The sequence below is a fragment of the Rattus norvegicus genome, chromosome 13 (genome assembly GCF_021556685.1).
Source record: "Rattus norvegicus strain SHRSP/BbbUtx chromosome 13, alternate assembly SHRSP_T2T, whole genome shotgun sequence".
In the NCBI taxonomy this organism is placed as follows: Eukaryota; Metazoa; Chordata; class Mammalia; order Rodentia; family Muridae; genus Rattus; species Rattus norvegicus.
The window spans coordinates 66,627,034-66,653,944 of record NC_141546.1 but is presented as its reverse complement, the minus strand read 5'-3'; the positions used below and the strand labels follow the sequence as shown (position 1 = coordinate 66,653,944).

Here is a 26,911-nt window from a genome sequence, read left to right as displayed (position 1 = left end):
AACTAAAGATTAAAAAACAGGTTTTAAAAACACCATTATTCTAAATAATCAATAGTTAAGAGTCAAAATTTTTTTTTTTAAAAAAGAGATGTTCTAATGCACTTCAGCAGGGATGTCGAGTGGAATTTAGTTTTAAGTGTGGTCATACTTGATGCTGGTGAGTATGTTTCCAAACATACCACAATGCACTGCAGTTCCCCAAAATATCAGCACATTAGATCACCAAAAAGACTTGAAATCAGGAAACATCTTTGGTGAGAGACAGTGGGCTAGACACATGAGTTTTTTTAGAGCAGTGGCATCTAGCCGGTGAAGCAAGAAAGTGGCCCTGGCAAGAGGGCTCCCGCCCTACAAAGCTCTGAACTGAGAAGCAACTGGAAACACAAACCAGAGGATATTTGTGATTCCAAATAGTTTCGATTACCAGGGAGCTGAGTGCCCAAGACCATGGCCACCAAATGAGTCTGATTATCAGTTACATTCTGTAAGGAAGGAAGGGCATGTGAGCAAAGACAGAAACTTCTGGGTGCTAATGCAGCGTGTGCTCTAATCATGTAAGCTTACCCATAGAGATGGTCTCATAATTAGCAGTGCAGAAATCCATGTGGACTGCGCTGGCTTAACTTTCTCCACTATGTTTACCTTTCCTGTGACTTGTACAGCAACCTTTACAGCGCAAAACGACTTCTTTGTTCAAAGCCCAGCCCGCTGATCTTACTGACGACTGCCTTTGACCACTTGTCCTCAAATGCAAGGTTAGATGACTCTTTTTAGGAACCAAATAGTGCAGAGCGCTGACTCTGAATGTCTCGTTTTCCCGGGCCACTGGAACATCCCTGGTCCTCTTTAGAACGAGGTGAATGAGCTGGCAGTGACAGAAGTGGGGGTGCTTCATGAAGCATCTCTACTCCATCAGAGCTTAGATGTGTCCTCAGATTGGGGCTTAGGTGAGTTGGTGGGAAGGGGGGTGTCTGAACTTGGAGGGACTTCCTGGCTTAGGGACCTTTAGACACTGAAAAGTTCCCACAACCAAGTAAAAGAAGACATGTTTTGTACTTTATTTATGCAAGGACAATTAGTTACCTGCCTGGATGTGACCAAATACCCAGAAAGAAGCAACTTAAGGGAGCGTGAGTTCATTTTGGCCACAGCCCCTGGGGATAGTTCTCATCTTGAAGAGGAAGGTCCTGGGCAGTTCCAGGGTGACACGTGTATCCCCGATAATTGATGCAGCAGGAAGCAGAGACCAGACAGGAAGTGGGGCAGGCTGTCAAGCCTTAGGGCCTCCCCTCCAGCGACCTACTTCCTTCAACAATACTCCACCTCTAAATGCTCCAGAGCCTTCCAGAACAGAACCACCAGTTAGGGATTTACGTGTCCAGACACATGAGCCTGTGGAGGAGATTCCATATTTAAACCACAGCAGCAGATAAATAATGTGGTTACCGCTTGAGCGTCAGGCTCGGCCCGAGCACATGAAGAGTTCAGGTTCTCCAGAGGTAAGGCATCCTCTTCCTCCCCTGTAGTATAGGTGGACATCAGGCTGAAGTTCTTCCAGGTAACTGTCAGCCAGAGGAGGGCAGAGTAGGCGAGCAGAGGACTTTGGTGGCGTCCTTCTCTCCCACTGCTGACTGTCTCTTTATCGATCTTGGACCATTTCCTTTCCCCGGCTGAGCTGAGTACATTCAAGGTTCCCCAGATTATTCTGGCACTGTGGTAATTTGTTTTCAAGTCGGACAAAGGTACTTTAGTCTCTAAGGAGGAGGGCTTTGTTGGCTCAGCCTTCTGAGTGCTCCTGTGAGGAGCAGAGGCCTGGCTCCTGATTTGGGAACAGCATGTTATGGAGTGAAAACATAACAGCCCATACAGTCCATTGCAAGCTCCAGCCATCACTGCCCTACCTAGTTAAGCAGTCACCGGATCCACTGATGTTACTGGTGTTTTACGGCAGAAACAAAAGTAGGTTCTAGATAATCATTTCATCCACTACCCTTGAGAAAAAAACCTATCCTCTTGGTGTACTTGCAGGAAACAAAGGATCAGTTATACACAACTTTACTATACACAGAAATTAATGATGCAAATGTGGCTGGGGGGATCCAGGGGCTAGGAATTGGGCCCAGAGCCCCACGTGTGCAAGGCAGGTGCTGTACCACTGAGCTGCACCCCAGCTCCTCAAAAATGGTTTCTGAAACAACGGCAAGGCCATCATGAAAGGAAAGCATAGAAGAAAATGACTGGAATCCATTTCGGGTTACTTTTTCTCTTTCCCATACTTAATGCATATAGCAAGGAGAGTGTGAGCAAAGTGTGTGCTCCCAGAACCGTCTGTCTCTTGAATAAATCCTTCTCTCAGTGATCTCAGTTCTGACCGTCAGTTGGGGTACATTAGGCACACTGAAGGAATGGAAGGATTGACGAGGCCAAGTGGTATCTCTCAGGAAACTCTAAGGGAGACTGATGTGCACGGTGCAAGAAGAAGTAAGGGGAGTCTCTTAGTGAGGCCTCAGGAAGGCAGGAGAGAACTAGCATAGAATGGTGGGCCCTCACTTGGGATCTTAGGAGAGTCATAGTGGACTGGCTTGTCATCAGCTGGTGACTGGAAAGAATTTGAGCAGAAGGAGAAGTTGAGCCAGTCTTGGGGAAGGGACAAGATTCATCAGTGACTTGGGAGGCTGGTGGAGTACTTAAGGAAGTCTCTGTGACTAGTTGGCATATCATCTGGCTTTACATAGCCATTGGGTGACACATTAGTTCCGAGTTGACTGGTAGTCGTCACCTTATGTAGTATAATAGAGCATTCGAATATACAAACTGACTAGAGCAGACCCTGCTGGTCTAAGTTAAAGGTGGAGGGTGGTGATAACTTCCGTTCCCAGCATTGTTGTCAGAGTAATTGCTTTTGAAGATGCTTTCCTTAAATGGTCTTAGACAGATCTGTTCTCGGTCTGCATCTACCCAGCATAGACAGCCTCTGGAATAGCCTTGAACATGATAGAGTTGCCACAGCAATGCTTGGATTTAGATTTCTGCTTCCCTTTTCCAACTGTGATCCTGATGTTTAAGTAAAACTTGACAGAAGCCATCTTGAAGGAGGCATTCTGTTCAGGTCATTTAGATATTGTTTGCTCTCACACATGGACATTTTGTTTGCAAGTGGCTCCGTTACAACAGTGGAGTCTGGGAAAAGAGTGACAGCCAATGTCATCCAAGTGCTTAGAGCCATAGTACAGTGGTGTGCCGTTTCCGCAGGCTGTTCAGATTTCTCTATTATAACCTCTGTCACGCTAAAAATAAAAACCAGAGTGTATAAATTTCGCTCCTCTGTTGACAAACTCACAAGGTAGCTTCACCCCAGTTTAATAATTTATACCATGGAAGCGAGAGTATCCAAAGAAGCCATCATGTGTCCAAAAGCTGGGCTCTGGTCAAAGTCTCTCCTTCGTTTGTGAGAAGATAATATCTGGACTTTGTGGAGATGAAAGATTCACCAGCTTCACGGCTTTTATCTTCAAAGGGTTCTTGCTAATTCTGAAACTCTGAAGGAAGCAGAAAGAGAGAGGGAGGGAGGGAGGGAGGGAGGAAGGGAGGAAAGGACGGGGAAGAATAAATGAACAAGGTATAAAATATTCATCCTTCTCCTTTAAAAGCAGAAGGGCGTGTTGCTTAGCCTGTCAATATCATAATAGACAGATGAAAATGCTGCTCTAACTGCCTGCTTCCCATGCGTGATGGGGCTAATTTAATTTATTTACTCAGCGTTCTGCATGATAGCTGATGCCAGATTTCTTCCTACTGTGTAAAATACAACATTTGAGAGTGACAACAATCTCTTTGCAAACTCGATGAGCTGTCTTGTTTTTCTTTGTCTGAATGGGTGCTACCTTACAGGTTTTCACATGTGGGCAAACTTCCCATAACCTGGCGATTTGGAGGTTTGATTAAGCTGAAGTGAACAGTTCCTTGATGGATTTTTATGTTTAAGGGAACTCTGACCAGAAGTGAGATTGGACTCTGGAGACAGGAAGGAGTATGTGAAGGAAGGATTGGTCCAGAAACAAAGCGGAAGGCTCACTGTTAGAACAGAGACACGCAAGGCTGGCGTGACTCTGGGTCTCCCAGATGTTGTCCAGGGTCTCCAGAGTTTGTGGCAATGCTGAGCCTACAGGGGACAACGGGAGGCAGCAGCTGTAGTCAGAAGGGGAAGGTGTGCTCTTGTTGCTGCTCTGCAGAGGTTCCTTAACCCCCACAGCGCTGAAGCTTGCTATCCAACAGTCCCCTTTGGCCACGGGGAGAGGGGTCAGACAACGTGTCACCAGTGCCGAGCATTCATGCCTGTTGTTTAGCTGTGCTTCCAAAATTAACTTCTCCTTGTTCATAAATATACTACTTGCTCGAGTTACTTTAAAGCACCCTTGGCAAAAGATAGACGTGAGTAAAAATAAGGGAAATCATTCACAAGTCCCGGGAGAACCGGTTATGTTTTTATACCTCATATGCATAGAAATGTAACATTCCCAAACAAAAATAGAACTTGCAGGGCTAAATATAGCCCAGCCCCATGTCCAGCAGTGATGCTTTTAGACTATTTCCTGAATTGATTGAAAAACCATACAGAAGCCACCAGACTCCTGGTAAGACTTCTAGTCATAATCACCTGACACTAGAAGAAACCAAGATGTCTTTGGCGGATGAGTGGGCAAACTATGGCACATGCATGCCGTGGAATATTACTCGGCGGTGAGGAGTGAGCTAGCAGGCAGCGGGAACTTTTAATGACTCGTCAGTGCATTTTGCCACCTGGAAGACGCTGGGCTTTTTACTTGGAATCACTAGTGCTGAATTCCCTCTGGCTGTCTTGGGTAGAACTTGACGTGGAAAATGAAAATAAATCCAGCTATTAATATTCTAAAGCTCACCACGGGCAAGCTTACATTTGGGCTGTTGCTTTTAGAAAATAAGAACTATTTGGCGTTCGGTGGTAAAGTCACTCCCAGTGTATTGAATCATTTTGTAAGCCCTACCCCTGTTTCTGGGCTAAAAATAAAGACCTACGTTTTTAAAGATCCCTCCCCTTCCCACCCACACCTATGGATAAGTAATCCAAACAGTAAGTAAAATGTTTCCGTGGAAACATTGTTGGAGTCCCTCGAATCTTTCTGAAGTTAACTTTCAATAAGCGAGTTTGAGATGACAGCCCAACCACCACTTGAAGTACGTATGGTATTTTAGTGTGCACAACCTATTCCCAAGATAAAATTCTAGTTGCTTACGAGAGGTACAGTTGATTCTTCTAGGCTTTGCCATCAATACCGATCTGATGCGCTGGTGTTATATCTAATGGCGGGCCTCTACGCTGCCTAGCACCTTTCTTCCTTTCTGAAGCTTCTGCTGGGATCTCAGGGTTATCCGCTTAGGACATGGGCTGTGCTTGGCTAGATGATCACGGTGGTTTGCACACAGGGCTGCAGTTCATAGAGGCTGTGACCTCACCTGGAGGTCAAATCTCCACCTGGGACTTTTCTACATGGTGTGGGATTCTTGTAGCTGGTTAGGCTGACGGTAGTCACACATTCCAGCAGATAATTGGCTTTGTACAGGCAGCGGCACTCCCTGTAATTGTCACAGAGCCTACCAGGTGTAAAGAAGAGGAAAATAGACCCCACTTCTTGATGGCAGAGTGACAGGCATGGCAAAGGGACAGGGAGAATGTCCCAGCTACCTTTGGGAGCTATAGTCCTGCTATAATCACTAACTTGCTTGAAGGCGGGGAATGACTTCAGACATCTCTACTGAGCCCTTTGATCTAGTTCCTGTTCAAAAAGAAAAGTTGATCAAGACAAATAGGACCTCATGCCCCTGTCCTGAAGGACGCACCCTTGGAAGCACTTAGTACCCACGGGCACATTCTCTACTGCAGGGGACAGAGAGACCTGTTGTCCGTCAGGTCTCAGAGTGAATCTGAGATAAAGCACCAACCTTGCTTCTAACTCAGCAACCTGACCCAACAGCAAACGCTGCAAACCTTGCTCTCCTTCCTCACAACAGGAATGACGGTCACAGGTCTGGGTTACTCTGAGGCATAAGTTATATGCTCTTTGTAACACCTAATAGACAGCAGCACATAGTAGGTTCTTAATAAAAGGTAGCTGCTGTTCCTCTCAACTGTTTCCTGATTTACATCTGGAGCAGTGGCTCTCAACCTTCCTAGTACTGCAACCCTTTAATACAGCTCCTCACGCCGTGGTGACCCCAAACCATAAAAGTACTTCATAACTTCAAAAGTTACTTCGTAACTGTAATTTTGCTGCTGTTATGAATTGTAATGCAATTCTCTGTGTTTTCTAGTGGTCTTAGGCAACTCCTGTGAAAGGGGGTTGTTTAACCCCTGGAAGGGTTGTGACCCACAGGTTGAGAACCACTGATCTGTAGCCTATGCCTTTAAAACTTTCTAGAGGATTCCAGGCACTTCAGTGCTTGTGAATCATGGTTTTACTGTTCTGTGACCCATGACCCATGGAATCATTCGAATTCCAATTTTAGTCTTTGAACATAAGTACAGTATCATAATAACTGTCGACTCTCCTAAGAGTCCTAATATGGCGGTCATTGTTGAGTTGTTGCATTTAAAGTGGAAGATTCCGAATCTTAACTTCGAGCCTTCAAGTTTAGATTAGCCCATATGGCATGTGAAATTTGAGAAAGAACAAATTCAGAGTTTATAGTGAATGATAATTGCTTGTCTAAATCACACATTAATGAGGAAACGCCGTGTCTATCTTTAGCCAGTTGTCTTGTCTCAAGAGCCTGCTAATTAGCTAAATGTTTGGCATATCTTGGTTACCCCGGTGGCCTTGATAATTAGGGTCAGCTTTGGACTCACCAGTCTTTCTTCTTATTTCCACTTTTGAAGGCGTCTTCATCCACAGAGCTTTCTGGTAGCGCCTCACTTCTGAGCAGCACAGAGGGTACAGAGAGAGCAGGTTCACCAAGTGAATCTTCTCACTTTCTCTGCTTTCAAAGGATGCTTAAGTTAAAAATAGCCTTTTACTTTTCCAAAAGTAAAGTTCCTATTTTTAAAATGGGGGAGGGAAATCTCTACAGGGCTAAAGCTCTTGGTAACTTCCCAATCTCTGACAAGAAACAGAAAGATTCAAGATTCAGCACAAAGGGACCAGTGGTTGACCCTTTTATTTGACTTGTTGATTTATTTTTACACAATCTTCAAGGAGTCCAATAGTGTGCTACTGAGGTAATCCAGCGTGTTACAGATGGAGATGTCGGAGGCTGGAGAGAAGGCTCAGTACTTAACAGTCCATGTTGCTCTTGCATAAGACCTGGGTTTGGTTTCCGGTACCCACGTATTTTATCACAAACATCCATAACTTCTGTTCCAAGGAATCCAGTGCCCCCTTCTAACCTCTGTAATCACCAGGAATATTCATGATGCATACTTATATGCAGGCAAAACACTCATATACATGAAAATAAAATAACTAAATCTAAAATACACAGTGAGTGGAACCCAGAACCCAGAAAAAAGAGTCTTGACTCTATCCATCTATCCATCTACTCACTCACATAGTAAGAATTCATTAGTCACTGACTTAGTTCCTGGCTTGGTTTTGGGTGTGGTCTGGAGTACGAAAAGTCCTCTGTCTGCTGCTGAGAGGCAAACCCACGAGGAGCATGTTTGCATGGAAATTCCTAATGGGTCTAAAAGGTGGACATGTGACACTGTGCACATGACTCTAAAGTCCCGTAGAAACCTCGGTGGAGGGCCACATGCTCCTTTACCTGTCTGTGTATATTGAGCAGTGCTGCAAGATTTGCCTCATTGCTGGGAGTAACCTCTGTGCTGGGATGAGCTGTTCATTCCACAAGTAATCATGTATGGGCCCAGAGTAGAAGTAAAAGGGATCACAAAATTGCAAGAAACATGGCCTCTTTGTGATGTCCATATTCCAGAAGAAATAGACTGGAAAAGAAGTCTAAAAGATGGCACTTACTAATGTCCAAGCTCTGAGCACAGACCAAACGAGCAGTGGTCATCGGGACAGTCAGTCAGTTACCTGAGGAGCTGTGAGAAAACTGTGCAAGGACTGGAGGGCAGTGAGAGAAAGGAGGGTGAGGGATAGCAGGAAGAAAGGCCAGGGAGAATCATGGCAGCCAATCAGAACTCTCCCGGGCCTGACATGACGGAGTACAAGACTTAAGATCTGAAGGGCTTTGAACACACCCGGACAAAACTGGACCCAGGGTCACATGATGGTGAAACACCTGGCTGTGAACCCAGATGCCAAGGCTCAGACCTTCTGCACTCTTAACTAGAGTGCGGTTACGCACCTCTCTGAGCCTAAGTTTCCTGAGGACATGACACAGAGCAAGGAAAGCCTCAGCCCCCAGCCTGCTGTAGCGAACAGGAGTGACCTTGTATCCCATAGGCATTTGGAAGCCTTTGAAAGTCATTATTTTGCTATACTTAACTCTACTCCAGACTACAGAATCATGCATTATCTTACAAGATTTTTGAAGATTCAGCGAATTAATCTTTGTGAAGTGCTACTGACTGCTGGTATGTTTCTCAGTGGTAAGACTTAAGCTGGCCAGAGCAACGTGAGGAAGGAAGGTTTTCTTTGGGTCTATACTCCTTGGCGATTCTAAAGTCTAGTTAATAAGGAACATTAGGCATCACAGTCAGGTGTGCATGTTTATAACCCATTAATTTAATGAAATACGAGAAGCAATTGAAAACCGTTTTGTTTTGTTTTTATTTGACAATGAGTCCAGTAAATTCAGAGAAGCTGAGCTCCTTTGCCTGGGGTGGTTCATGTAATAAAATGAAATCCAGTATTCAATGTATATCCCACTCCACTTTCAGGGCCACTACGTCTTCGAGTTTGATTTAAAGGACATATGTAATTCTGTCCTCATAATTGTCCATCGGGGTGGGGGTGGAGAGCCATCTATCTTTGTTAGATGCATATAATAGCTTTTATAGCTGCACAGTCATGGCCAGCATAAATTTTGTATTTTTTTAGTATTATATCATTTTCCATTTTCCTTTACTGTCATCGTGTTAAATTTTAATGGGTGTGTAAAAGTACTTCAGATTGATTTCCCTTTGCTTTTATCCTGCAGCTGAGTATTAGTCGTTTTCCTGTCATTCATCATTACATAGTACACCGTGTTTCTGTGAGCATGCCCCCCACCCCCAAATACAGCGTTCCTTCCCTTGATTTATTTCCTTAGATAAGTCTTCAGAAGTAGGATCACTGACTCGATGGTCATGAATGGTTTTATTGTTTCCCACGTTCACTGCCTAGAGCCTCCGCCTTGTATGGAGACTGCCAGTCTCAGCCCAGATCTAAAAATGAACATTTCATGTTTTAAAAACTTTTGGCGACGTAATGGTAAATACAGATGATACCTCAAGGCCACTTTTGCTCTGTGCGCTTTGATGACTAACTCTTTGAAATATGTTTTCACCTAATTTAATAACCCCCCGTTTTTTCTTCCTGATTCCATTTTTCTTATTCAATTAGTAAATGCGTCTTGAGTATCTACTCTTTGCCAGACTTATGCTTTAGAGACGGAAAGGAAATGAAAGACACAGGATTTTATAGTTTGCTAGGGAAGGTGTGTGGATGGGGGAGCAGCTTCGGTCCCTGAGAAGTGTCCACATGTGATCTGCGTGAGACACCAGAGGCAGGACTGTGACTACTTGCTGAGGAATGTGACTCCTGAGCTGTTTTCAAAGACGTTATCAATGCTACACACGTGCAGACACATGTATGAGTGTTCTTAAGAGCTGTGTGTTAGGAACACGTGTTACTCATTATCGTGGTATGGTGGCACAAGAGGAATGGCATACAAAGATGTGTACACCTACCTGTAAAGGAGGAGACAGGAAGATGTAGCAGCCCAGAAAAAGAGAGTGAAAGGCTCAAGAAGGTGAGGGAGCACTGGAGGATGACGGCAGTAAGGAGGTCGCAGAGTTTGGGGGACGTCTGCGAAATTGGGCTCCCCCTGAAAGTCCTCAGTAAACTTGGCAGAAGCAGTCACTGGGCCTTGTCAAAACTGAAGTCAACCCCATGTCCTTTTAGCTCTAATGTCCCCAGAAGGGTAGCATAGCAGAGAAGCAGTTTATGTGTCAAAGAGACACTATTCAAATATGGCTGTGCAGCCTACTAGCTAGGTGGCCCTGTGCATTGCTAATGCCACCAAAGATTTACAGCATCTCCTGTTAGAGAATGATCAGATATAAGATGCTTAATGCAGTGCCTAGCACATATGGGTCCTTTGTCAATAGCAGCTGCTGTGATGGTTTTTGCTCCTTTAAATAGAGTGTAAATAGGATATACGTGCAGTGTACATCGCTCAGTAGTAGAGCATTGTGCTAACCTGAATGAGGCCCATAGTCCCATCCCTAGCAACCACGTAAGTAAAGGAATGCATATGTTCATAGATAGTGATTTTTAAAAGAAGTATTTACATATCTACCCCATTCTTCTGGTTGCAGGGAAGCTAAGCACTTAAGAACGGGTTATAATCCCATTTAACTCAGGACCATTGGTAAAATAACTTGGTCACTCTCAACCTCCGTTTCCACATCTGCAAAAACAGAGACAATAATTACACCCACCACATAGATTCATTTTGAAATTTAAAACAAGATGATGCCAGCCATCTCGTAAGTGCTGAGTCATGGGTGACAATGCATTTGTGACAGTGTTACAGTTTTGACAGGGATGAAGAGGGTGGTGATGTTTACAGTGATGGTGCTGGTGACAGTGACCCCCTCTGGATGAAGTAACTCGAGTCCACTTACAGCATAAGACTAATTCTAGGACTTCTGACTTTTAAATGCCTCTGTTACCCATTAGTAACATCATCCACTTTTACTTAGCGATCTTAACGTTCTCCTTTCTTTCTTTGTGGGCTTCACATTGTGAATCTCAGTCCCTATTATCTCCTCGTCCCCTTGTCCCCACCCTCTGCTGTTACATTTTCTGCCTACCAAAATAAACACACACACACACACACACACACACACACACACACACACACACACACACACACACAAACAAAAACTAAACAAAGCAAAGCATAGAAAACATATCGCTGTGGAAGCTGCAGTGTGTTGCAGTCCACCCCTCTGTCCACACATCTTCACCTGCAAATGTTCACTGCACTGAGTCATCAGTCTAGCTTAATGTCTCTGGCTTCTGTGACATTACCATTATTGGGTTTTTATGGGCCCTCTTCTGATTATCTTATTGTTTCCCTGTGTCATGGAGAGGCTGCAGTTTTAGATCAGCATGTGCCCCAGCAGTTCACAGATGATGTAGGTTTTGGGCCCACCTGCTCAGTCTAGGTTACCCAATATGGCCACTGGCAAGAGGCAGGGTCAGCTCTGCTCCTCATGCCCTCGGAGCCAGCTCACCCACCACACTCATGCTTCCAGAGCCAGCTCCACTGTGTTGCCCAGTTGAGGCTTGGGGCCCAGTCTCCCAAGTGCTACAGCTGCTCAGGGTGTGGGACAGCTCCTGCTCTCACACCCTTGAGCCTGATTCACCCACACCTTCTCCATCAGGGCCCGCTGCACTGTGTTGGTCAGGCGAGGTACATAGCCTGCTCTCCAGAGTGCTACAGCCACCATCACAGGTGGCAAGAGGCAAATCGTGAGGGGTGGGGGAGGGGGAGCAACACCCTGTACCCACTCCACCTCACATCAGATGAGCGGTGGAGCCAGCTCTCACCCTCTAGACAGAGCCACCCATCCCTCCTACACCAGCTCTATTGTGCTTCCCAGGCGAGGGACAGGGTCAGCTCTCACAGGAGCTGCAGTTAGTGAGGGGCAGGGCCAGCTCTCTGCTCTCCTGATCCTGGGGCCAGCTTTCCCAGCTGCCTGAGGTGGCGAGGGGTGGGGGAGAGATGACTCTCTTTTTCTTTCTTTTGAGGTTCACTCATGCTCAATTTTCTGTTCCTTTTGTCTTAGCAATCTCATCAGGCCGTTTGATCAATGCTCATTGGACCATTTGATCCATCATGATCGATGCTAAATAACTTTTTTTTTTCATACAGGGTCTCACTATATATCCTGGGCTGATCTCAGGCTCACCGTGTAGCTTCAGGTGGCCTTGAACTTTTGACACCCTTGCTTCTGCCTCGCAAGATTACAGTTGAAAGCCACCATACCCGGTCCCATGTGCTTTTTAATAGGTACTGCCTTCTCTTTAATCAATCATCATATCAGTCATCATACTTACCTATTACCCCACACAGGAGTGACTGTGGTCACCAAGGCCTGTCACTGTCAGCATCTCCCCACTGAGAAACTCCTCTTTCTCCATCCCTGGTATTTGGAGCAAACCGATTTTTGTAGATACCGTTGCCCACAAAAGCCTGATGGAATTCATCCCATGTAACTAGTCTGTAGGCCTTTTCCCTTCCCTAGCCCCTAACTCCTCCTCATTGCTTCTCATTTGCTCTCCACAGCATCTGAAGTGGACTGTACACTTTTCTACCTGTTTGGTTTTTCTTGGCACCACGCTTAATGCAGCAGAGGCTCTGGTCAGTGGTTCACCGGTCTTGATTTGCCTTTGGTGTTTTTAGAGAGCTGCCTCTCTCCTTTGCTCTTTGCCCACTTCTCTGGAGGCCTCTCAGTGCCATCCGCGCTGGCTGTGTCTGCCATTTTCCCTCCTTTCTCATAGCTGCTTATTTCTCACCACCCTGCGTCCATTTCTAGTGCCTGGGTCCCACTCACCCACCAACCTGTAGCACCAACTTGACTGTCACCTAAGCTATGGGGATGTTATCTCTGTCACAGAGCAGGTGTGTTCTGCTCTGCTTCATTTCTTTCTTTTATTTTTAATTACATTTTTTTATTTACATTTTAAATGTTATTCCTTTTTCTGGTTTCCCCTCCAGAAACCTGCTATCTCCCCCTGCTTCTATGAGGGTGCTCCCCGCACCCACCCACCCACCCAGTCCCTTCCACCTCCCTGCTCTGACATTCCCCTACACTGGGGCATTGAGCCTTGACAAGACCAAAGGTCTCTCCTCCCATTGATGCCCGACAAGGCCATCCTCTGCCACATATGCGGATGGAGCCATAGGTCCATCCCTGTGTTCTCTTGGGATGGTCATTTAGTCCCTGGGAGCTCTGGGTGGGGGGTGACCCATAAGAGTGAGTAACATCTGCTTCCCAACTATTTTTCACAGCATGTGCTAGGTTTATTTCAAGGGATTTATAATTGCCTCTGAGGTCTTGTGGGCTTTCCTTTTCCATTAGTGCTGCATGGCTATCATTGAGGCCGGGTTCCCCCTACTTTCTTACACTTTCTCTCCTAGTGTTTGAGTGTGAGTTATAAGAAAATGGAGCTTAAAGTCCACTTCTGCCAGCACTGGGGTGGAGAGCTGGTCTACTCCCTGACCCTCAGGAGTTGGCGGGGCACAGCTAGGGTTGTAGTTGGGCCAGTTTTAGGGCCCATGTTTATCTTTCCCCAGCCACCTGGTCACTGTCAGTGTTTATCCCCATAACAGACTAGAAGCATGGCTCGAATTTCATGCCATTGTTGTGCTGGTCTAAAAATAACAGTTTTCTTCCCGTCTTGATTTTTATTCATGTATGTAACCCACGGCCTTAACTCTCAAATAGTTTTATGTGGGCTCTGTTTTTGTTTTGTTTTGCTTTGTCTTGTTTTGTCTGTTTAAAGGAAATTCTCTCTTCTTCTCATCTTCCTCAGCAAGCTGAATTTTGCATCCGATGTTGGCAAAAGTCTAGAGCCAGCTCTAGTGTATGGAGAAGAAGCGCCCGTGGGCTCTGATCACGTGGCCTTGCCTGTCCGACCTCGGACAAGTCCGTGTGAGCCTCAGATTTTCAACAGAAGCAGCCATGCTGACCTTCCAAGAGGGCTGAGAAGGCTGAAGGAACTAGCCAGCGTGCCGCCCTTCCCAGGGTTTATTAAACGATAGGTGCTGCTCTTACGGTCCTGAAACTCCCAAGCGGTTGGGAAGCAAGGCCAATTTTATAATATTGATCTAACTCAAACACAGGAGAGAGCTCCCAGGTACAGTTTTTATATTAAAAAAATAAAACCACTGCATCAGGACTCTGCAGCTCTTTGTTGTGCCTCTGTGATGACCACTCCTCCATCCCACCCTGCTCTCCATCCCACCCTGCTTGCTCCAGTGATTCTTGCCACTATTAGAGCCATGTCTTGAGCAAAGTCAGTGGCTTCTCGTGGCTGTTGTATTAACACCAGAGTAGGGGAATCCTTATGATCATGTCTGTGGGCTTTGGTTCCCCTTCCCGGAGTCCTGAGGTTTTCAGGTTTCAGCCCTGGGTTGAACCCCCTAACATGTGCCACTTGCCTGCCCCACAGTAACCACTCTGAGGACACTCCCTTACCACCTTCTCTCAGAAAACAGCCTTTTACCGCCTGTCACTCTGGTTTATGCAGTGCGCAGCCACCGGCTCCTTGGAGCCGAGTGCATTGGGAAGTCTGTGTGGTGGGTATTTTCGTTTTGATTTGAATGACTTTAGACAAGGAGAACCATGGAGGAGTGTTGCTTGCCAACTGTGGCCTGCAGTTTACTTTGGAGTGAGGTGGAATTCCTGTTTTAATTTTCTGAATGTCAGTCTCGTGGCTTTAAGGAGATGGGAGGCTTCTCTTCCCCTCCCCTCCTCCTCCTCCTCCTCCTCCTCCTCCTCCTCCTCCTCCTCCTCTTCTTCCTCCTCTTCCTCTCTCTCTCTCTCTCTCTCTCTCTCTCTCTCTCTCTCTCTCTCTCTCTCGTCTCCTGAGCGCAGTGTGGCCTCTCATTCAGTGCTTCTGCATTATCAATGCCTGGTTTCTGTAAGGCAGTACTACCAACCATAACTGCTGTCCTCTGTCGTATTCATTTTTTTAATTTACATACTAGTATATCAGGGTCCCTCTTTCTCTCACTCTGTCACTCAGGAACCATACATTGACCCTACAGCTTCCAAAAACCAAGAACTGCCCCATGGTTGAGGAATAAAGTTAGAGGATAATCCCATCCCCGAGGTGCTTGCAACTTGTCGGGATGTTTTGGAAACATAAAAAAAAGAAACTAAAATATGGTTAAACAGACGATGCTGTGGAGATCCAAGATCCAAGATTATTTTCCCTCAGAGTCGGAGAGAGTAGGCGAGGACACCCAGAAAGAAGACACTTGGGAGATCGTGAGAGAGAGTGCACAGAGGGATTATGAGAAAAGGTAACCCTGAAGGGGAGCGTAGGTCATGCTTAGCAAACTGAGCAATGGGGGCGGAGAATCTGGAAGGGTTGGCTGCGGGTCCTATGAGGTCAGAGCTCAGGTGTTCTCAAGCAGCAGAGGCCCTGGGGGATTTTGAAATCCAGCATGTGACATCAGCTTTGAAACAGTGACAGCATTGAAGAGTCTGAGCACTCCAAAGTTCAGTGAGGCACAAGAGCAGTTTGTTCTAGGAAAGCGAGCCCCACCCCCACCGCTGTGATTCCCCGCTAGTGCGAGTGTGGAAAAATGACTCAGGCCGGCTGAAAGGGGACACGGAAAGAGGGATGTGTAAAATTCAGCCTGCGAGTTCAGTTGTCACGTGATGCAAAGTCAGCCCTCTCAAGAGGTTTTCCCAAGCGAAACCTTAGCAGAGCTGTTCCAGCAGGGAGAGAAGAGCCCTACCCATCCCCTGCTTCCATAGTCGGGATCTCAAGCATAAGCAGGTAGACAAGTTGCCTCCTGAAGCACTTCCCAGCCATTTTGTAACTCCTCACCCACAGCCTCAGGTGCAGGAAAGACAGCGGGCATCCCGTTCTCTGTTGAATGTCATTTCAAAACAAGTGAACAACCAAAGAAACGTTGAAACCTCTTCCCCAATCTGATCATTAGCCCCGCCCCTCAGATAGTTAGCCCCGCCCCTCAGGCGGACTCCACCTTAAGTGAGGCAGTGTTTTCCCCTGTGCTCACCAAAAGCTGCTTGTGTTTACCATCAAAGTCGAATCCCAGTTATATCTGAGGTCAAGTGCAGAACAGATCACTGACCACTGCTTGGAGGAAGAAGTGGGTTGAGAATTGTCTGGTGCATCTGCTTCCTTGGTCACAAACTTCAATTTCCTACTTGCTTTAAAGCCTGCGATCTACCACCAGATCCACTGGAGTCTTCTTTTAGCCTCTCTCACATCAGAGTGAGCCAGCTCACACAAGTACAGTATCACCCTGTTATAAGCATTTATTTTGTGTACACATAACACTAGCACACAGACAGTCTGCAGGGTAGTTGTGGAAGCTTTCCAGATTCAGAGACCCAGGCCCCTTCTGTATTGTTGCTCTACCATATCCAACAGGCAGCTTTCAAACTGGATTTTAAAATGCCGCTTCCGTGCCTGTCCGCCGCTCCACATACCAACCAGCCAAATAGAAGAGAAAAATGCCGGAGGTGGAAGGGGGGTGATGAGTGCACTCCTTCCAAGACCCGACCACTCCCTAGCCTCTGTGCATACCTTTCTGACTAGAAAGTAGTAACAGGTCACACCTTGTTGGGAGAGATGTGGAGAATCGCTGCTGTGCCTTGTAATATAAGCGTCATGTGCTATGTAGCCTGTGTGAGGGTTAGATACTTGAGAGCTATAATAATCAATGCAGGCTTCGTGTCTAACTGCCTATAAACTAGTGGGAAAACCTCTGACAGTATCAGCAGGGAGACACTGCCAGATTCACGAGACCCCGCTGGAATGCTTTACTTTTCCTGGCAGGTAGGATTCATAGTCCCTCAAAGGAGAGAACAAACAAGAAACATATTCTCTCTCCTAACTCTAGAGAAAAAAGGACTGGGGCTTTAATTTCCTTTTAACTATCTGTACATCCATTCTTTGTTTTATATCAAATCAGTACAGAGTTTGTTTCTGTTGGGTGAAGATTACCAATTCCCTCCCTTTCAAAGCCCAAGATAGGAAAGCATAACAAAGATACATTATTGAAGCCGGGTGTATGCTGCATCTAACGCTTGAATATAACTGGGGTGGACATTTGCTCAGTTGTGGCGAAATCCATATAGAAGATCCCATCTTTGTCATTTTCTAGGTGAAGTAGATACACAGTATGGAAATGTCACCAACATCTCCTTTCCATCCTCAGAAACGGAAATTCTATTAGATTAATTAATCTCATACACACACACACACACACACACACACACACACACACACTCATCATTCTGCCTTCTGCCTTGATGTTTGTCTACTCCACGTACGCCACGTCACTGGAATCTGTAGGGTTTGTCTTTTGGAGATGGGCTCTTGCGCTTAGCATAGTATCATCAAGATTAACCCTCACTATGCCGCGTGAGAATCCCTTTTTACGTGTGGATAATAGTCTGTTGAACATATTCAACTGTTAATCTTCACTGTCGTCTTGGTGAGGTGTAGAAGCTAGAAGCACCATGGAAGCGCCGCTGTGTGCGTCTACTCGGGCATTTCCAGAAAAATAAAGAACAGAGAAGACCCATCAGGAAGCAGATGGCCCCGTCCTGTAGGCGAGGTCCTGGACTGGATGGTGAGAAGAAAGTGATCTATGGAGGTGTTGGCCATTTTAGGAATTTTCTATGTATTCTGGGCATTAGTTTTATTGGATCTCTTTCTTATGTCTTCTTCTGTTCTGCAATTTCCCTTTAATATTGTTGGCTTTGTCTTTTGCTGACTTTTTAAAATTTTTTAATGATGTTCAGTTCTATCTTAATTTGTTGTACAGGTCTTTAGTGTTTTTTTGTTTCTTTGTTTTTTTTTTTTTTTGTCAAGTATAATATTTTTAAATCGTTTGACTCTGCTGTCTCCTATAGTTTCAGGTCTTGCAACAAGAGTTTTGTCATTTTTTTTTCCTTAATAGAATTTTTTATTTATTTTGGGACAGTTCCATAGATAAACACAATATGTCTTAGTCATATCCATCCCCAAGTCCCTAGTCAGCACTCCTCCCACCTTTATGACCCGGTTTTGCTTTTAATAACTCATTAAGTCATCAGTGCTGCCCACAAGAATGAACAGCCAGCCAGCCATATCTCTGAAGACAAGTGACCCCCTCGTCCCCTGCAGCTTTCTGTCATCAATAGCGCTTGCTCAAAGGTTATAAGTACAGAGATCACATCACATCCAGAAGACAGCAGCCCACCGCTCCCCCCCCCCATTCTCCAGCTCCTCTATTCTCTCTGCTCCCTCTTCTGAGATACCCTCTGAGCCTCATGGGAGTTCATGTAGAGGTCTCCTTAAGCACTGTCCACTCCACAGTCACTAAGCCTCAGCACTTGGACCAGTTATGAGGCCCTGGCATTGATGGCTGCCTTCTGCAGAAAGAGACGTCTCTGACCAACATGGCACAGCTGTGCTGAGTTGAAGGTCAGAGTAGCTCCCTCCAGCCTAACGTGCCCTATCTGGTAATGTGGAGAGGAGCAGCAAGCGGGAGCCCTTGGTCCTTGCAGCATCAGTGTTCGCTGTGGCTCTGGGATGTGTGCTGCACTTACTTAGGTCTATGCTGTTGTGTCTTGAGAGTTCTGTAGTCCTGGGCCTTATACATCTCATCCATTTGACTTGGGTCTGTGCATGGGATTAGGGCCCAGCTTCGTTTTGTGCACGCACATGCCCATCTTTTCAAACACCAGTTGTTCAGAGGAAATATGCATCCTTCCTGCACTATCTTGGCTCCTTTGCCAGAAATCATTCAACCGAGTGTGCAAGAGCTCATTCTGGGACTTCCGTTCCATTCTGTTCTTCTCTGTATCTTCCTTTATATCAGTACCATACTGTGCTTGGTATTGGTTTTGGGACAATAACAATTGTTGGGTTGTTTTTTTTTTTTAATGTATTACTTTTAACAATTTATTTTGTGAGGTTCTCCATACTAGTTTCTGTCATCTGCAAACATACCTTTTTATAACTTTGATACTTTTTCTTTCTCTTCCTTAGCTTATTGCTCAAGGACTTCAAGTTGTACACCAAACCGAAGTGATGAAAGCAGACTTTTATTTTATTCTTTGTTCTTCATTCTGAATGCTAGAGAAGAGTTACTAGCTTTTGGGCGTTGAGTCTACTGTTTGCTGTGGGATTTATATGTAGCTCTGGTTATGTTTTATCTTCTTTTTCTACATCGTTGACCTTTTTTTTTTGTCTTTTTTTGTTTTAATTTTTTATTAGATATGTTTCTTTACTTACATTTCAAAGGTTATTCCCCTTCCTGGTTTCCTGTCCATAAGCCACATTCCTTCCCCTCCCTCCCCATACAGGTATTCCCCCTATACATTCTCCCTTATTGCTCCCCCACACTCCCCTGCACTGGGGGGTCCAACCTTGGCAGGACTAAGGGCTTCCCCTTCCACTGGTGCCCAACAAGGCTATTCTCTGCTACATATGCAGTTGGAGCCCTGGGTCAGTCCATGTATAGTCTTTCGGTAGTGGTTTAGTCCCTGGAAGCTCTGGTTGGCTGGCATTGTTGTTTTTATGGGGTTGCAAGCTCCTTCAACTCTTTCAATCCTTTCTCTAATTCCTTCAGCGGGGGTCCTGTTCTCAGTTCAGTGGCTTGCTGCTAGCATTGACCTCTGTATTGGACATGCTCTTGACTTTTAAATCATGAATAAGTGTTCGATTTTTCCAAGTCCTCTTTGCTTCAGCTAAGAGGGTAATGTGGGGCCCATCTCTTCCTTCAGTTAACAAATGGTGTCATAGCTGACCCTCTCTCACTCCTCATCCATACATGGCTGAACCATCCTGGATTCCAGGAGCAAAATCAGTACGGTTTTGACTTGTAATCCTTTTTATTTTACCCCAGTGTTAGTAAATTAAGTTTGCTAACCCTGTGTTAGTTTCGTGTCAGTGTCGGTCTGTAGTCGACTTATGTGTAGTGTAGCGGCTTTGGCTTTGGCATTAGGATTATTTTAGAGTTAGGATTATTTTAGCGAATAAGTTAGCAAGTGTTTCTTTTTCAGTTTTTTAGAAAAGTTCGATAAAGACCACGTTCATTCTTGTTTGGTGTCTGATTGAATTCATCAGGGAAGCCAGGGGCCCGAGGCATTTCGCAGACACTCTACACCCTTCCCATTACAGGGAATCCTGTAAAGCTCCTGGGACGGTCGAAGTCACTCTGGGTGCTCACTGTCAGCATCCTCAGCCTTCTCCCCTTGGGCTCACGGGCACGTCATTACCCCAGTGACTCTGTGACTTGTCTTACCTAGAGTGTCAGTGGCGGTGATACATATCGCATCCAAGGGAATCCCTTGAGCCAATGCAAAATTCCACAGGTTCCTCTCTGCGGTGATACATATCGCATCCAAGGGAATCCCTTGAGCCAATGCAAAGTTCCACAGGTTCCTCTCTGCGGTGATACATATCGCATCCAAGGGAATCCCTTGAGCCAATGCAAAATTCCACAGGTTCCTCTCTGCTCCGTGTCATGATGAGTAAGTGTCTGGATTGCTGGTCTCTTCGTCTGTGTCTCTGAGCGAGGCCATGACTTGCAGCAGTTTCTCAACGATGGCGGGCGTGAAACCTGAGTTGTCATCTGAAACCAGTGAGTTCAGAAATGTGTTAGCACAACATGAGCCCCTCTGAGAGAAACACACACCCCACCCCAGGAGTGGTAAGTGACAGGAGCCGGGGTAACTCCTCTCCGGTCTCCATAAAGTGAACTCACTAAGTAAAATGTCCACCGTGGTTAATAAGTGCCAGATAAATCTTGTGTGTAGTCTGTGTGTCCCTCTGAACACTTGTATCCAGATGCCAGTCAGTACTGCTCTAATTACTTCTCAGTTTATTTGCTGTCCTTTCCTGTACTTACTCATGAGTGCTGTTGGCAGTTTTTAAGTGAATGTATACCTCTGAACAGCTTATGTTCTGAGTATCTTATAGATGTATCAAGATTCTAAAAGGAATCAACAGACGTATATTCTTGAATGTGGCAGTTGTCGCTGTTTGGGGGGGTTCTTGCAGTTGCTAAATTAACTTTGAGAACATTCAGTGTGCTAGAACGTTCCATATGCGGTCGCATGATGAGTGGTTTTCTGTTCTGTAAACTGTAGATGATCATGTTGGAAATACTGTCATACCGGCTTTCCGCTCCAAGTGTCTACCATGTCTGACTTATTATCGAAGTATGTTTTTACATTTTAAAAATAACTTGTTAAGGATAAACCCACTGTGTGGAAGCCAGTTATAGGAATAAATAACACTACATGTGTGCTTTTTATGTGTTACATCTTTTAAGTGATGCACATAAATTAGCTCATAAAATCTTTGTAACAATCACATTATGCATAAGAAAACTGAGGAATAGAAAAAAATCAAGATATTTGCTAAGACTTTTATGCCTTTCCTACCACAGTTAGCGTATGGTACTTTTTAAACCTAGGAAACACAAGTGTTTCTCTGTTGGAAGTGACTATTATACATAGTTTCCACGTCAAGCATCATGCTAACTGGCAAAACTTTCTATAACGATCCGAAGAACCACAGTGGACCACTTGGCCGAAGCTTGCCTGTGCAGCCTGTACTCTTTTTCCTCCTACCTCAAAAACATGAGCTCATCTCCTCCTTAGGTCCCAGGCTAGGACTCTTGATAAGCGCCTGTCTGGATGTCTTAAAGTAACAGAAAAGGGTATGAGTCGTTGCTCAGGTCCGGCAGAATGTCCGGCTCTGACCGTGACATATTTACCTAGAGAGGTCATTGTGGCCCTCGGACAGTGTCAGGAACCTCATTTACAGTGTTACTCAATGAACACTTTAACAGCAGTACCCTGGCTTTCTTCTGCATGGCGAGCAGGGTAGTCCTGGAAGTACAAGTTAGGAAGCTCATCTTGCTCTTTGGGAACGATGCACCCAGGAGTGGAACCCAGTGGTGTCTCAGACTGTTGTACAGAGATGCTCCAGATGAACCCTCTGAATGCCAGCAGGGGGGCGATAGTATTTAATGTGACTTCAGTGGAGGTGCTGGATCCTGGGCCAGCTATCCCTTTACACTTTGGTAAGGGCAGAATTCCTGACTTTTTTTTTTTTAAGTTGAACATTGTAGGGAAAGAAGGAGGTGATTAATTGCTCAAACTGTGTTAGTGTTTTTGTTCTCAGAAGAGATTCCTCCCCTACAGAGTGCAGTCATATTTAGCCTGTCAAGATAGTGTCGCCTCTTGTAAGGACGCTCATCACCGTGGCACTTGCAGCTGCCTATTGAGCAGAAACCCTCCAGCCATCCTGCTGGTCTCTGGTGGCTGTGGAGATCCTAAGGAATGGGACCAGGGAGTTCACAGAATAAAACCAGGAGCAAACACCACGTGTCTGCAGCAGGCTAAGGGCTTTAATGTCTCCGCTCATTTACTACGAATACTTTACTTCATACTAGGAGTATGAAGAAGGCATTTCAGTATCTCTCCTTCCCAGAGAAGGAAATCTTACATACCTAGGTAATGTGTCTAGCATCATGTAGGCAAGGCAGCCTTGCAGGAGAGGCTGGGATGACCCAATCATAGTCTACAGTATCATTCTCTCAGAATAGTAACCTATAGGATGAATACTGACTTGTGTATCATTACTTCTTGTTATCTGAAGTTACTGGCAACATCTGGGACATCGATTCTGAGCTGCTAAGGAGAGGAGAAACCTCCTCCCGGGAGAAGCTGTTAGCCCTCCCTGCCAAGAGACTGACACAGTTCCTCAGTATTAACTGGCAGTGCTTACTCACAGATGAGAAGTAGGAAATGCCTGTGTGAAGTCCAGTATGTATGGGGCAAGTGTCAATGACAAGAGAGAGATCATAGCCTTAGTGTCTGCCCAAGGACTCAACCGAGCTTCGGGTGAGAGTCAGAGACCCAAAGCTCCAAAGTTAAGCTTCTCAAAGACTTCCTGCCTCCCAAAAATACATCATTTGGGGAAATAGGGCAGGTGGTGAGAGCCCCATGGCTTCGTCCAAAGCCATCTGTGACCATGGATAGAAAGGAGAACTCACTTAGAGGTTGGGAGTGCGTCTGCCTGTGAAATGTCCCCCTGTCTAAGCCTTGGAGAGCATCCCTTGCCACCAGAGCCAGTGCTCTTTGATTTTCCTGCCACCGACCAGTGCAGTCTGGGGAAGTACCAGTGACAATTGAGTCGGACTGTGACTTCATTCCGTACTAAGTAAGGAGCCAGCAAGTCAGTTCCGTAGCCGTGCAAGGCCTTTCACTTGCTCACTTGAGAGATTAAAGTGACCATTTCCTACCACACATCCAATCGGTTTTGATGTTTACACAATGCTTTTCTAAAACGAGGACTTCCCCGATGCGGTGTGGAGAGGTATGTTTGCTTGTGTCATTGTAAGAGGTATGTTTGCTTTCATTTGTAAAAAATGCTTTTGATGACTTCTGTCAGTAGAGGTACCGGTGGTGGATAATTGAGTGAAGTGGAAATTATCAGAAGTGATAATTTAGATCACTTCTGATGTTCGTAGCATGAAGTTCACCCTTAAACCTCACATGATCACTTACTATTCTGTGTGGTTTAGAGAGAGCATTCAGAGCGAGCTATGTCTACTTTCAAACCCAATTTTGGTGGTTATTATTTTGTGATTGTGGTGTGGTGATTTTAGGCATGTCATGGTAGTGGTGTGGAGGTTGAGACATGGTGGCTTCCAGTCTCTAGGAATAAACCATTTGGCTCTGTAAGAAGCCTCTGCATCTCTGGTGATGTATTGGGTGCATGCTAAGACCTTTTAAGATGAAAGAAACCCAAGTCAGTGCAACCCCATGGCATTTCCCCCACTAGTTGAACACAGTTGTTTAAGGACTTGGGAAAATCAGAGCTCTCCTGCTTCATTGGCATCACATTCCTTGATAAAAGTTTTGGCCAACAAACCAAAGCGCATACACAGGCTGGTCTGAGGCCCCCCCCCAGGCGCACGCATATGAAGCAGAGGGAGAGGATGCGCCTAATTCTGTAGAGGCTTGATGCCTCAGGGATGGGGGTTGTGGGGGGGGTGCAGCTTCTCAGAATTGAAAGGGAAGGGGGATAGGGTACAGAACTCTGGGAGGGGGCATTAGGAAGGGTTATATAAATAAGTGAAAAAAGAAAGAAAAAAAGAAAAACTGTTGGGAAAAAAAAAGTTTGGGCCAAATCTTTTCAAATTTTACTGCAAATTACTTTGGGGGTGAGAGGTTAAGACAAGGTCTGATCTAGTCTAGGGTAGTCTGAAACTCCCTCTGTAGCCAGAGTTTGCCTTGCGCTCCTGACCTTCTTGCCTCTGCCTCCCAAGTAAGGAGTTCATAGGCACGTGCCTGGCTTGTGTGGATTCCTTTGATCTTGGTAGTTCACCATTAGGCCTTTATCATGTGTGGTGTACTAGTTATTTATTACTCTATTAGGTGTTGCCATGGAAATTAGCATAAAACAAGCACTTATTTCCTGCCATCGTTTCTGAGTTCGGAATCAGGGCAATTAATCTGGAGTTTCGGGTTCACGGTATTTCATGGGCCTGCACTTGGCCAAGGTCTCCATTGTCGCAAGCTACAATTAGGGCTGGGGGATTCCATTCCAAGTTCCCTCATGCCTATGTGGAGCCTCAGGACCAGCCTGTATGCACGCTCATAGTGAAGCTGCCTGAGCATCATCCCAGAGGCAGAGCCCACAAGCCAGAGAGCCCCCCCCCCCAGAGGAAAGCCCCACCTTTCACAATGTATCTCGGGGAAGGGGCACGCCCACATTTCTGCAACACATCATTGGTTAGAGGCCTGGCCTATGGGAAGAGACTACCCAAAGGCGTGAACTCTGGATGCTGGAATTCCAGGAGGCCACTTGGAGATTGCAAGCTCTCAACACAAACCCCAGGGAAGTTCCACTGAGCCGCATGGCCACCAGCCCACGCAATGATGGGGAATTATATTGTCGACTCCGTTGCAAGCTGTTAAGATCTGTGTATGCAGATATGAAAATATATAAATCACACTAGTAAATAAAGAATCGTGTTAGGAAGTGATGTATCGCTGCCTGCATTTTACGTAAAATTAAAAATAGATGTGCACGCAATCTGGCATGATATTCCTTTTTTAAGAATGGAAAACCGTTACCAGCAATTGAATCTTCTGTCTCTTCCTTCCCCTTCCTTTCTCTGGTGAGGAGTTTTTAGAGCTTTGGGATTGAGGCAGCTCCCTCTGTAGGGATGACTTATCCCCCAGTCGACTCTGGGCGCTTTGGTCCCCCCCCCCAACCCCCACACTGATCTCTCCAGCTCCAGACCTAGGCCTGCAGGCAGATACTGCTGAGGCTGTAACCACGCCCCCCCCCCCCAGCCTCAGCTTCTCATTGGCAGTATGCCTGCCACTCAGTTTGCAGCCTGTGTGACCGAGAAGCTCTGCTTTTACGTCCTCAGAATACAGAGCAGGAACTTTTTGTCTCCACAAATACTTCATGTCCCAGGATGCCTTAGTCTATCTGGAGCCTCCTGAGCCACTAGAACTCTGTCCTGCCTGCTTCCCTCCCAGCCTGGGGTGTTGTCTCAAAGCCCTTTCAGCTCCACGCTGGCCTTGAGGGAGAGCCAGCCTGACTCTGCAGTTTTCCAGAAGAGCACGTTTCCTTCCAGCCCTAGAGGGAAATGTTTCAATGAAAATTCTCCTTCCGATTACGAATGGCTGGCTGCGTCTGTCAGCCTGCCGGGTTCTCCTCGATGTCTATGGGGGTCCTCACTTATTCTGTGACATGTATGTAAATCTAGGCGCCTCCTTCATGCCTCAGGTTGAGTACTTCTTCCAATAGGACTCCTCCATGACTGTCCTTTTCAGTAATTGTGTTCCTTAAAGACATTACTTTAGCATTTTCTTTAGCAGTGGCAGCGGTGATGAACAGGAAGCCTGGTTCCTGCCGTGGTGGTTCTTGCTACCCAATAGGAAAGCCTGTTGCTTCTTAGCTAAGCATGAATGACTGCATGGCCCCTTAAGGGCTGGGAATGAAAAAACCTGTTGTATATGAGAGGCTAGACCTTCAGGGTTGATGCAAGATTGTGCATTGCCTTTGTAGAAATTAGGGAGGAAAACCCCCTCCTCCTCCCTGTGGACATCTTGAAAGGCAGGCAGCCCCCAGGTGTGTGCAGACTCTCTGGCAGAGCCTGGCAGGTTGATGGGCCCGTTTTCTAGTGCTCACAAAGACTTTCTTTTTTTCCAGTTGACACAGCCCAGTCCCAGCACTCATGTCTTAGCTGACAGGGCAGCCTTCCCACCCCTCTGCTTTAATGGCAGTTTGTCCAGTTGACAGCCCAGATGCTGGGCGCTGGCTGACCTGGAGGATCAGTGTAAGCCTAAGAGAAGATCTCAGGACGAATTGCTAATGACTGGGGGGGGGGGGGCATCTATAGCCCTTTAGGCAAAGGAAGCTATACATCAAGAGTCAACAGAGTTGGGACAGGGAGACAGGCCACATAGTAGACCATTGCTGAGTAAACATGAGGGACTGGGTTGAGACCCCCCCACATCCAGCACTGACATGGAAGCCAAGGGCAGCAGGCCTTGTCTACAGTCCCAGTCCTAGTGAGGTGGGAACAGCAAGTGGCTTGCTGGTCACCCAGTCTCGCTCACTTCATGAGCTCCACTTACAGAAAGAAACCCTGATATCAAAAGATAAGGTGGAGAGTGATTGAAGACTCACCGCATGTTTATACATGCATACACACATGCACGCACACACAGGCCACCAAAGTAGGAGAGGCCTTGGAACTTCCAGGAACTAAGTTTAGAGAGCAGCAAACAACCTGGTCAGGATCTTCTAGGACAAGGCTTCAGAGTGGCACTGAGCATGCTCTTCCTAGGCAAGCTATGGCTTATGTTTAAAGTGGTGTCCTTGTCTATATAGGGCTCTGACCTGTGTGGCTTCCTTTTGTCTTTAAGTATCATCGTTCTTTACTTATATGAAGTTATGCC

The 26,911-nt window shown here is 46.0% G+C and overlaps 1 protein-coding gene across 6 annotated transcripts in view; it reads left to right on the top strand.

Moving 5' to 3' along the window:
• C13h1orf21 (similar to human chromosome 1 open reading frame 21) overlaps positions 1 to 26,911 on the top strand; it is a 217,115-nt gene that overhangs the window by 122,031 nt on the left and 68,173 nt on the right. Inside the window, exon 4 of one of the 6 annotated variants that reach the window (XM_087580173.1) lies at positions 13,752 to 15,081. Coding sequence (XP_087436299.1) covers positions 13,752 to 13,832 — 81 coding nt within the window. The 3' untranslated portion in view covers positions 13,833 to 15,081. 6 annotated transcript variants of the gene reach the window in all.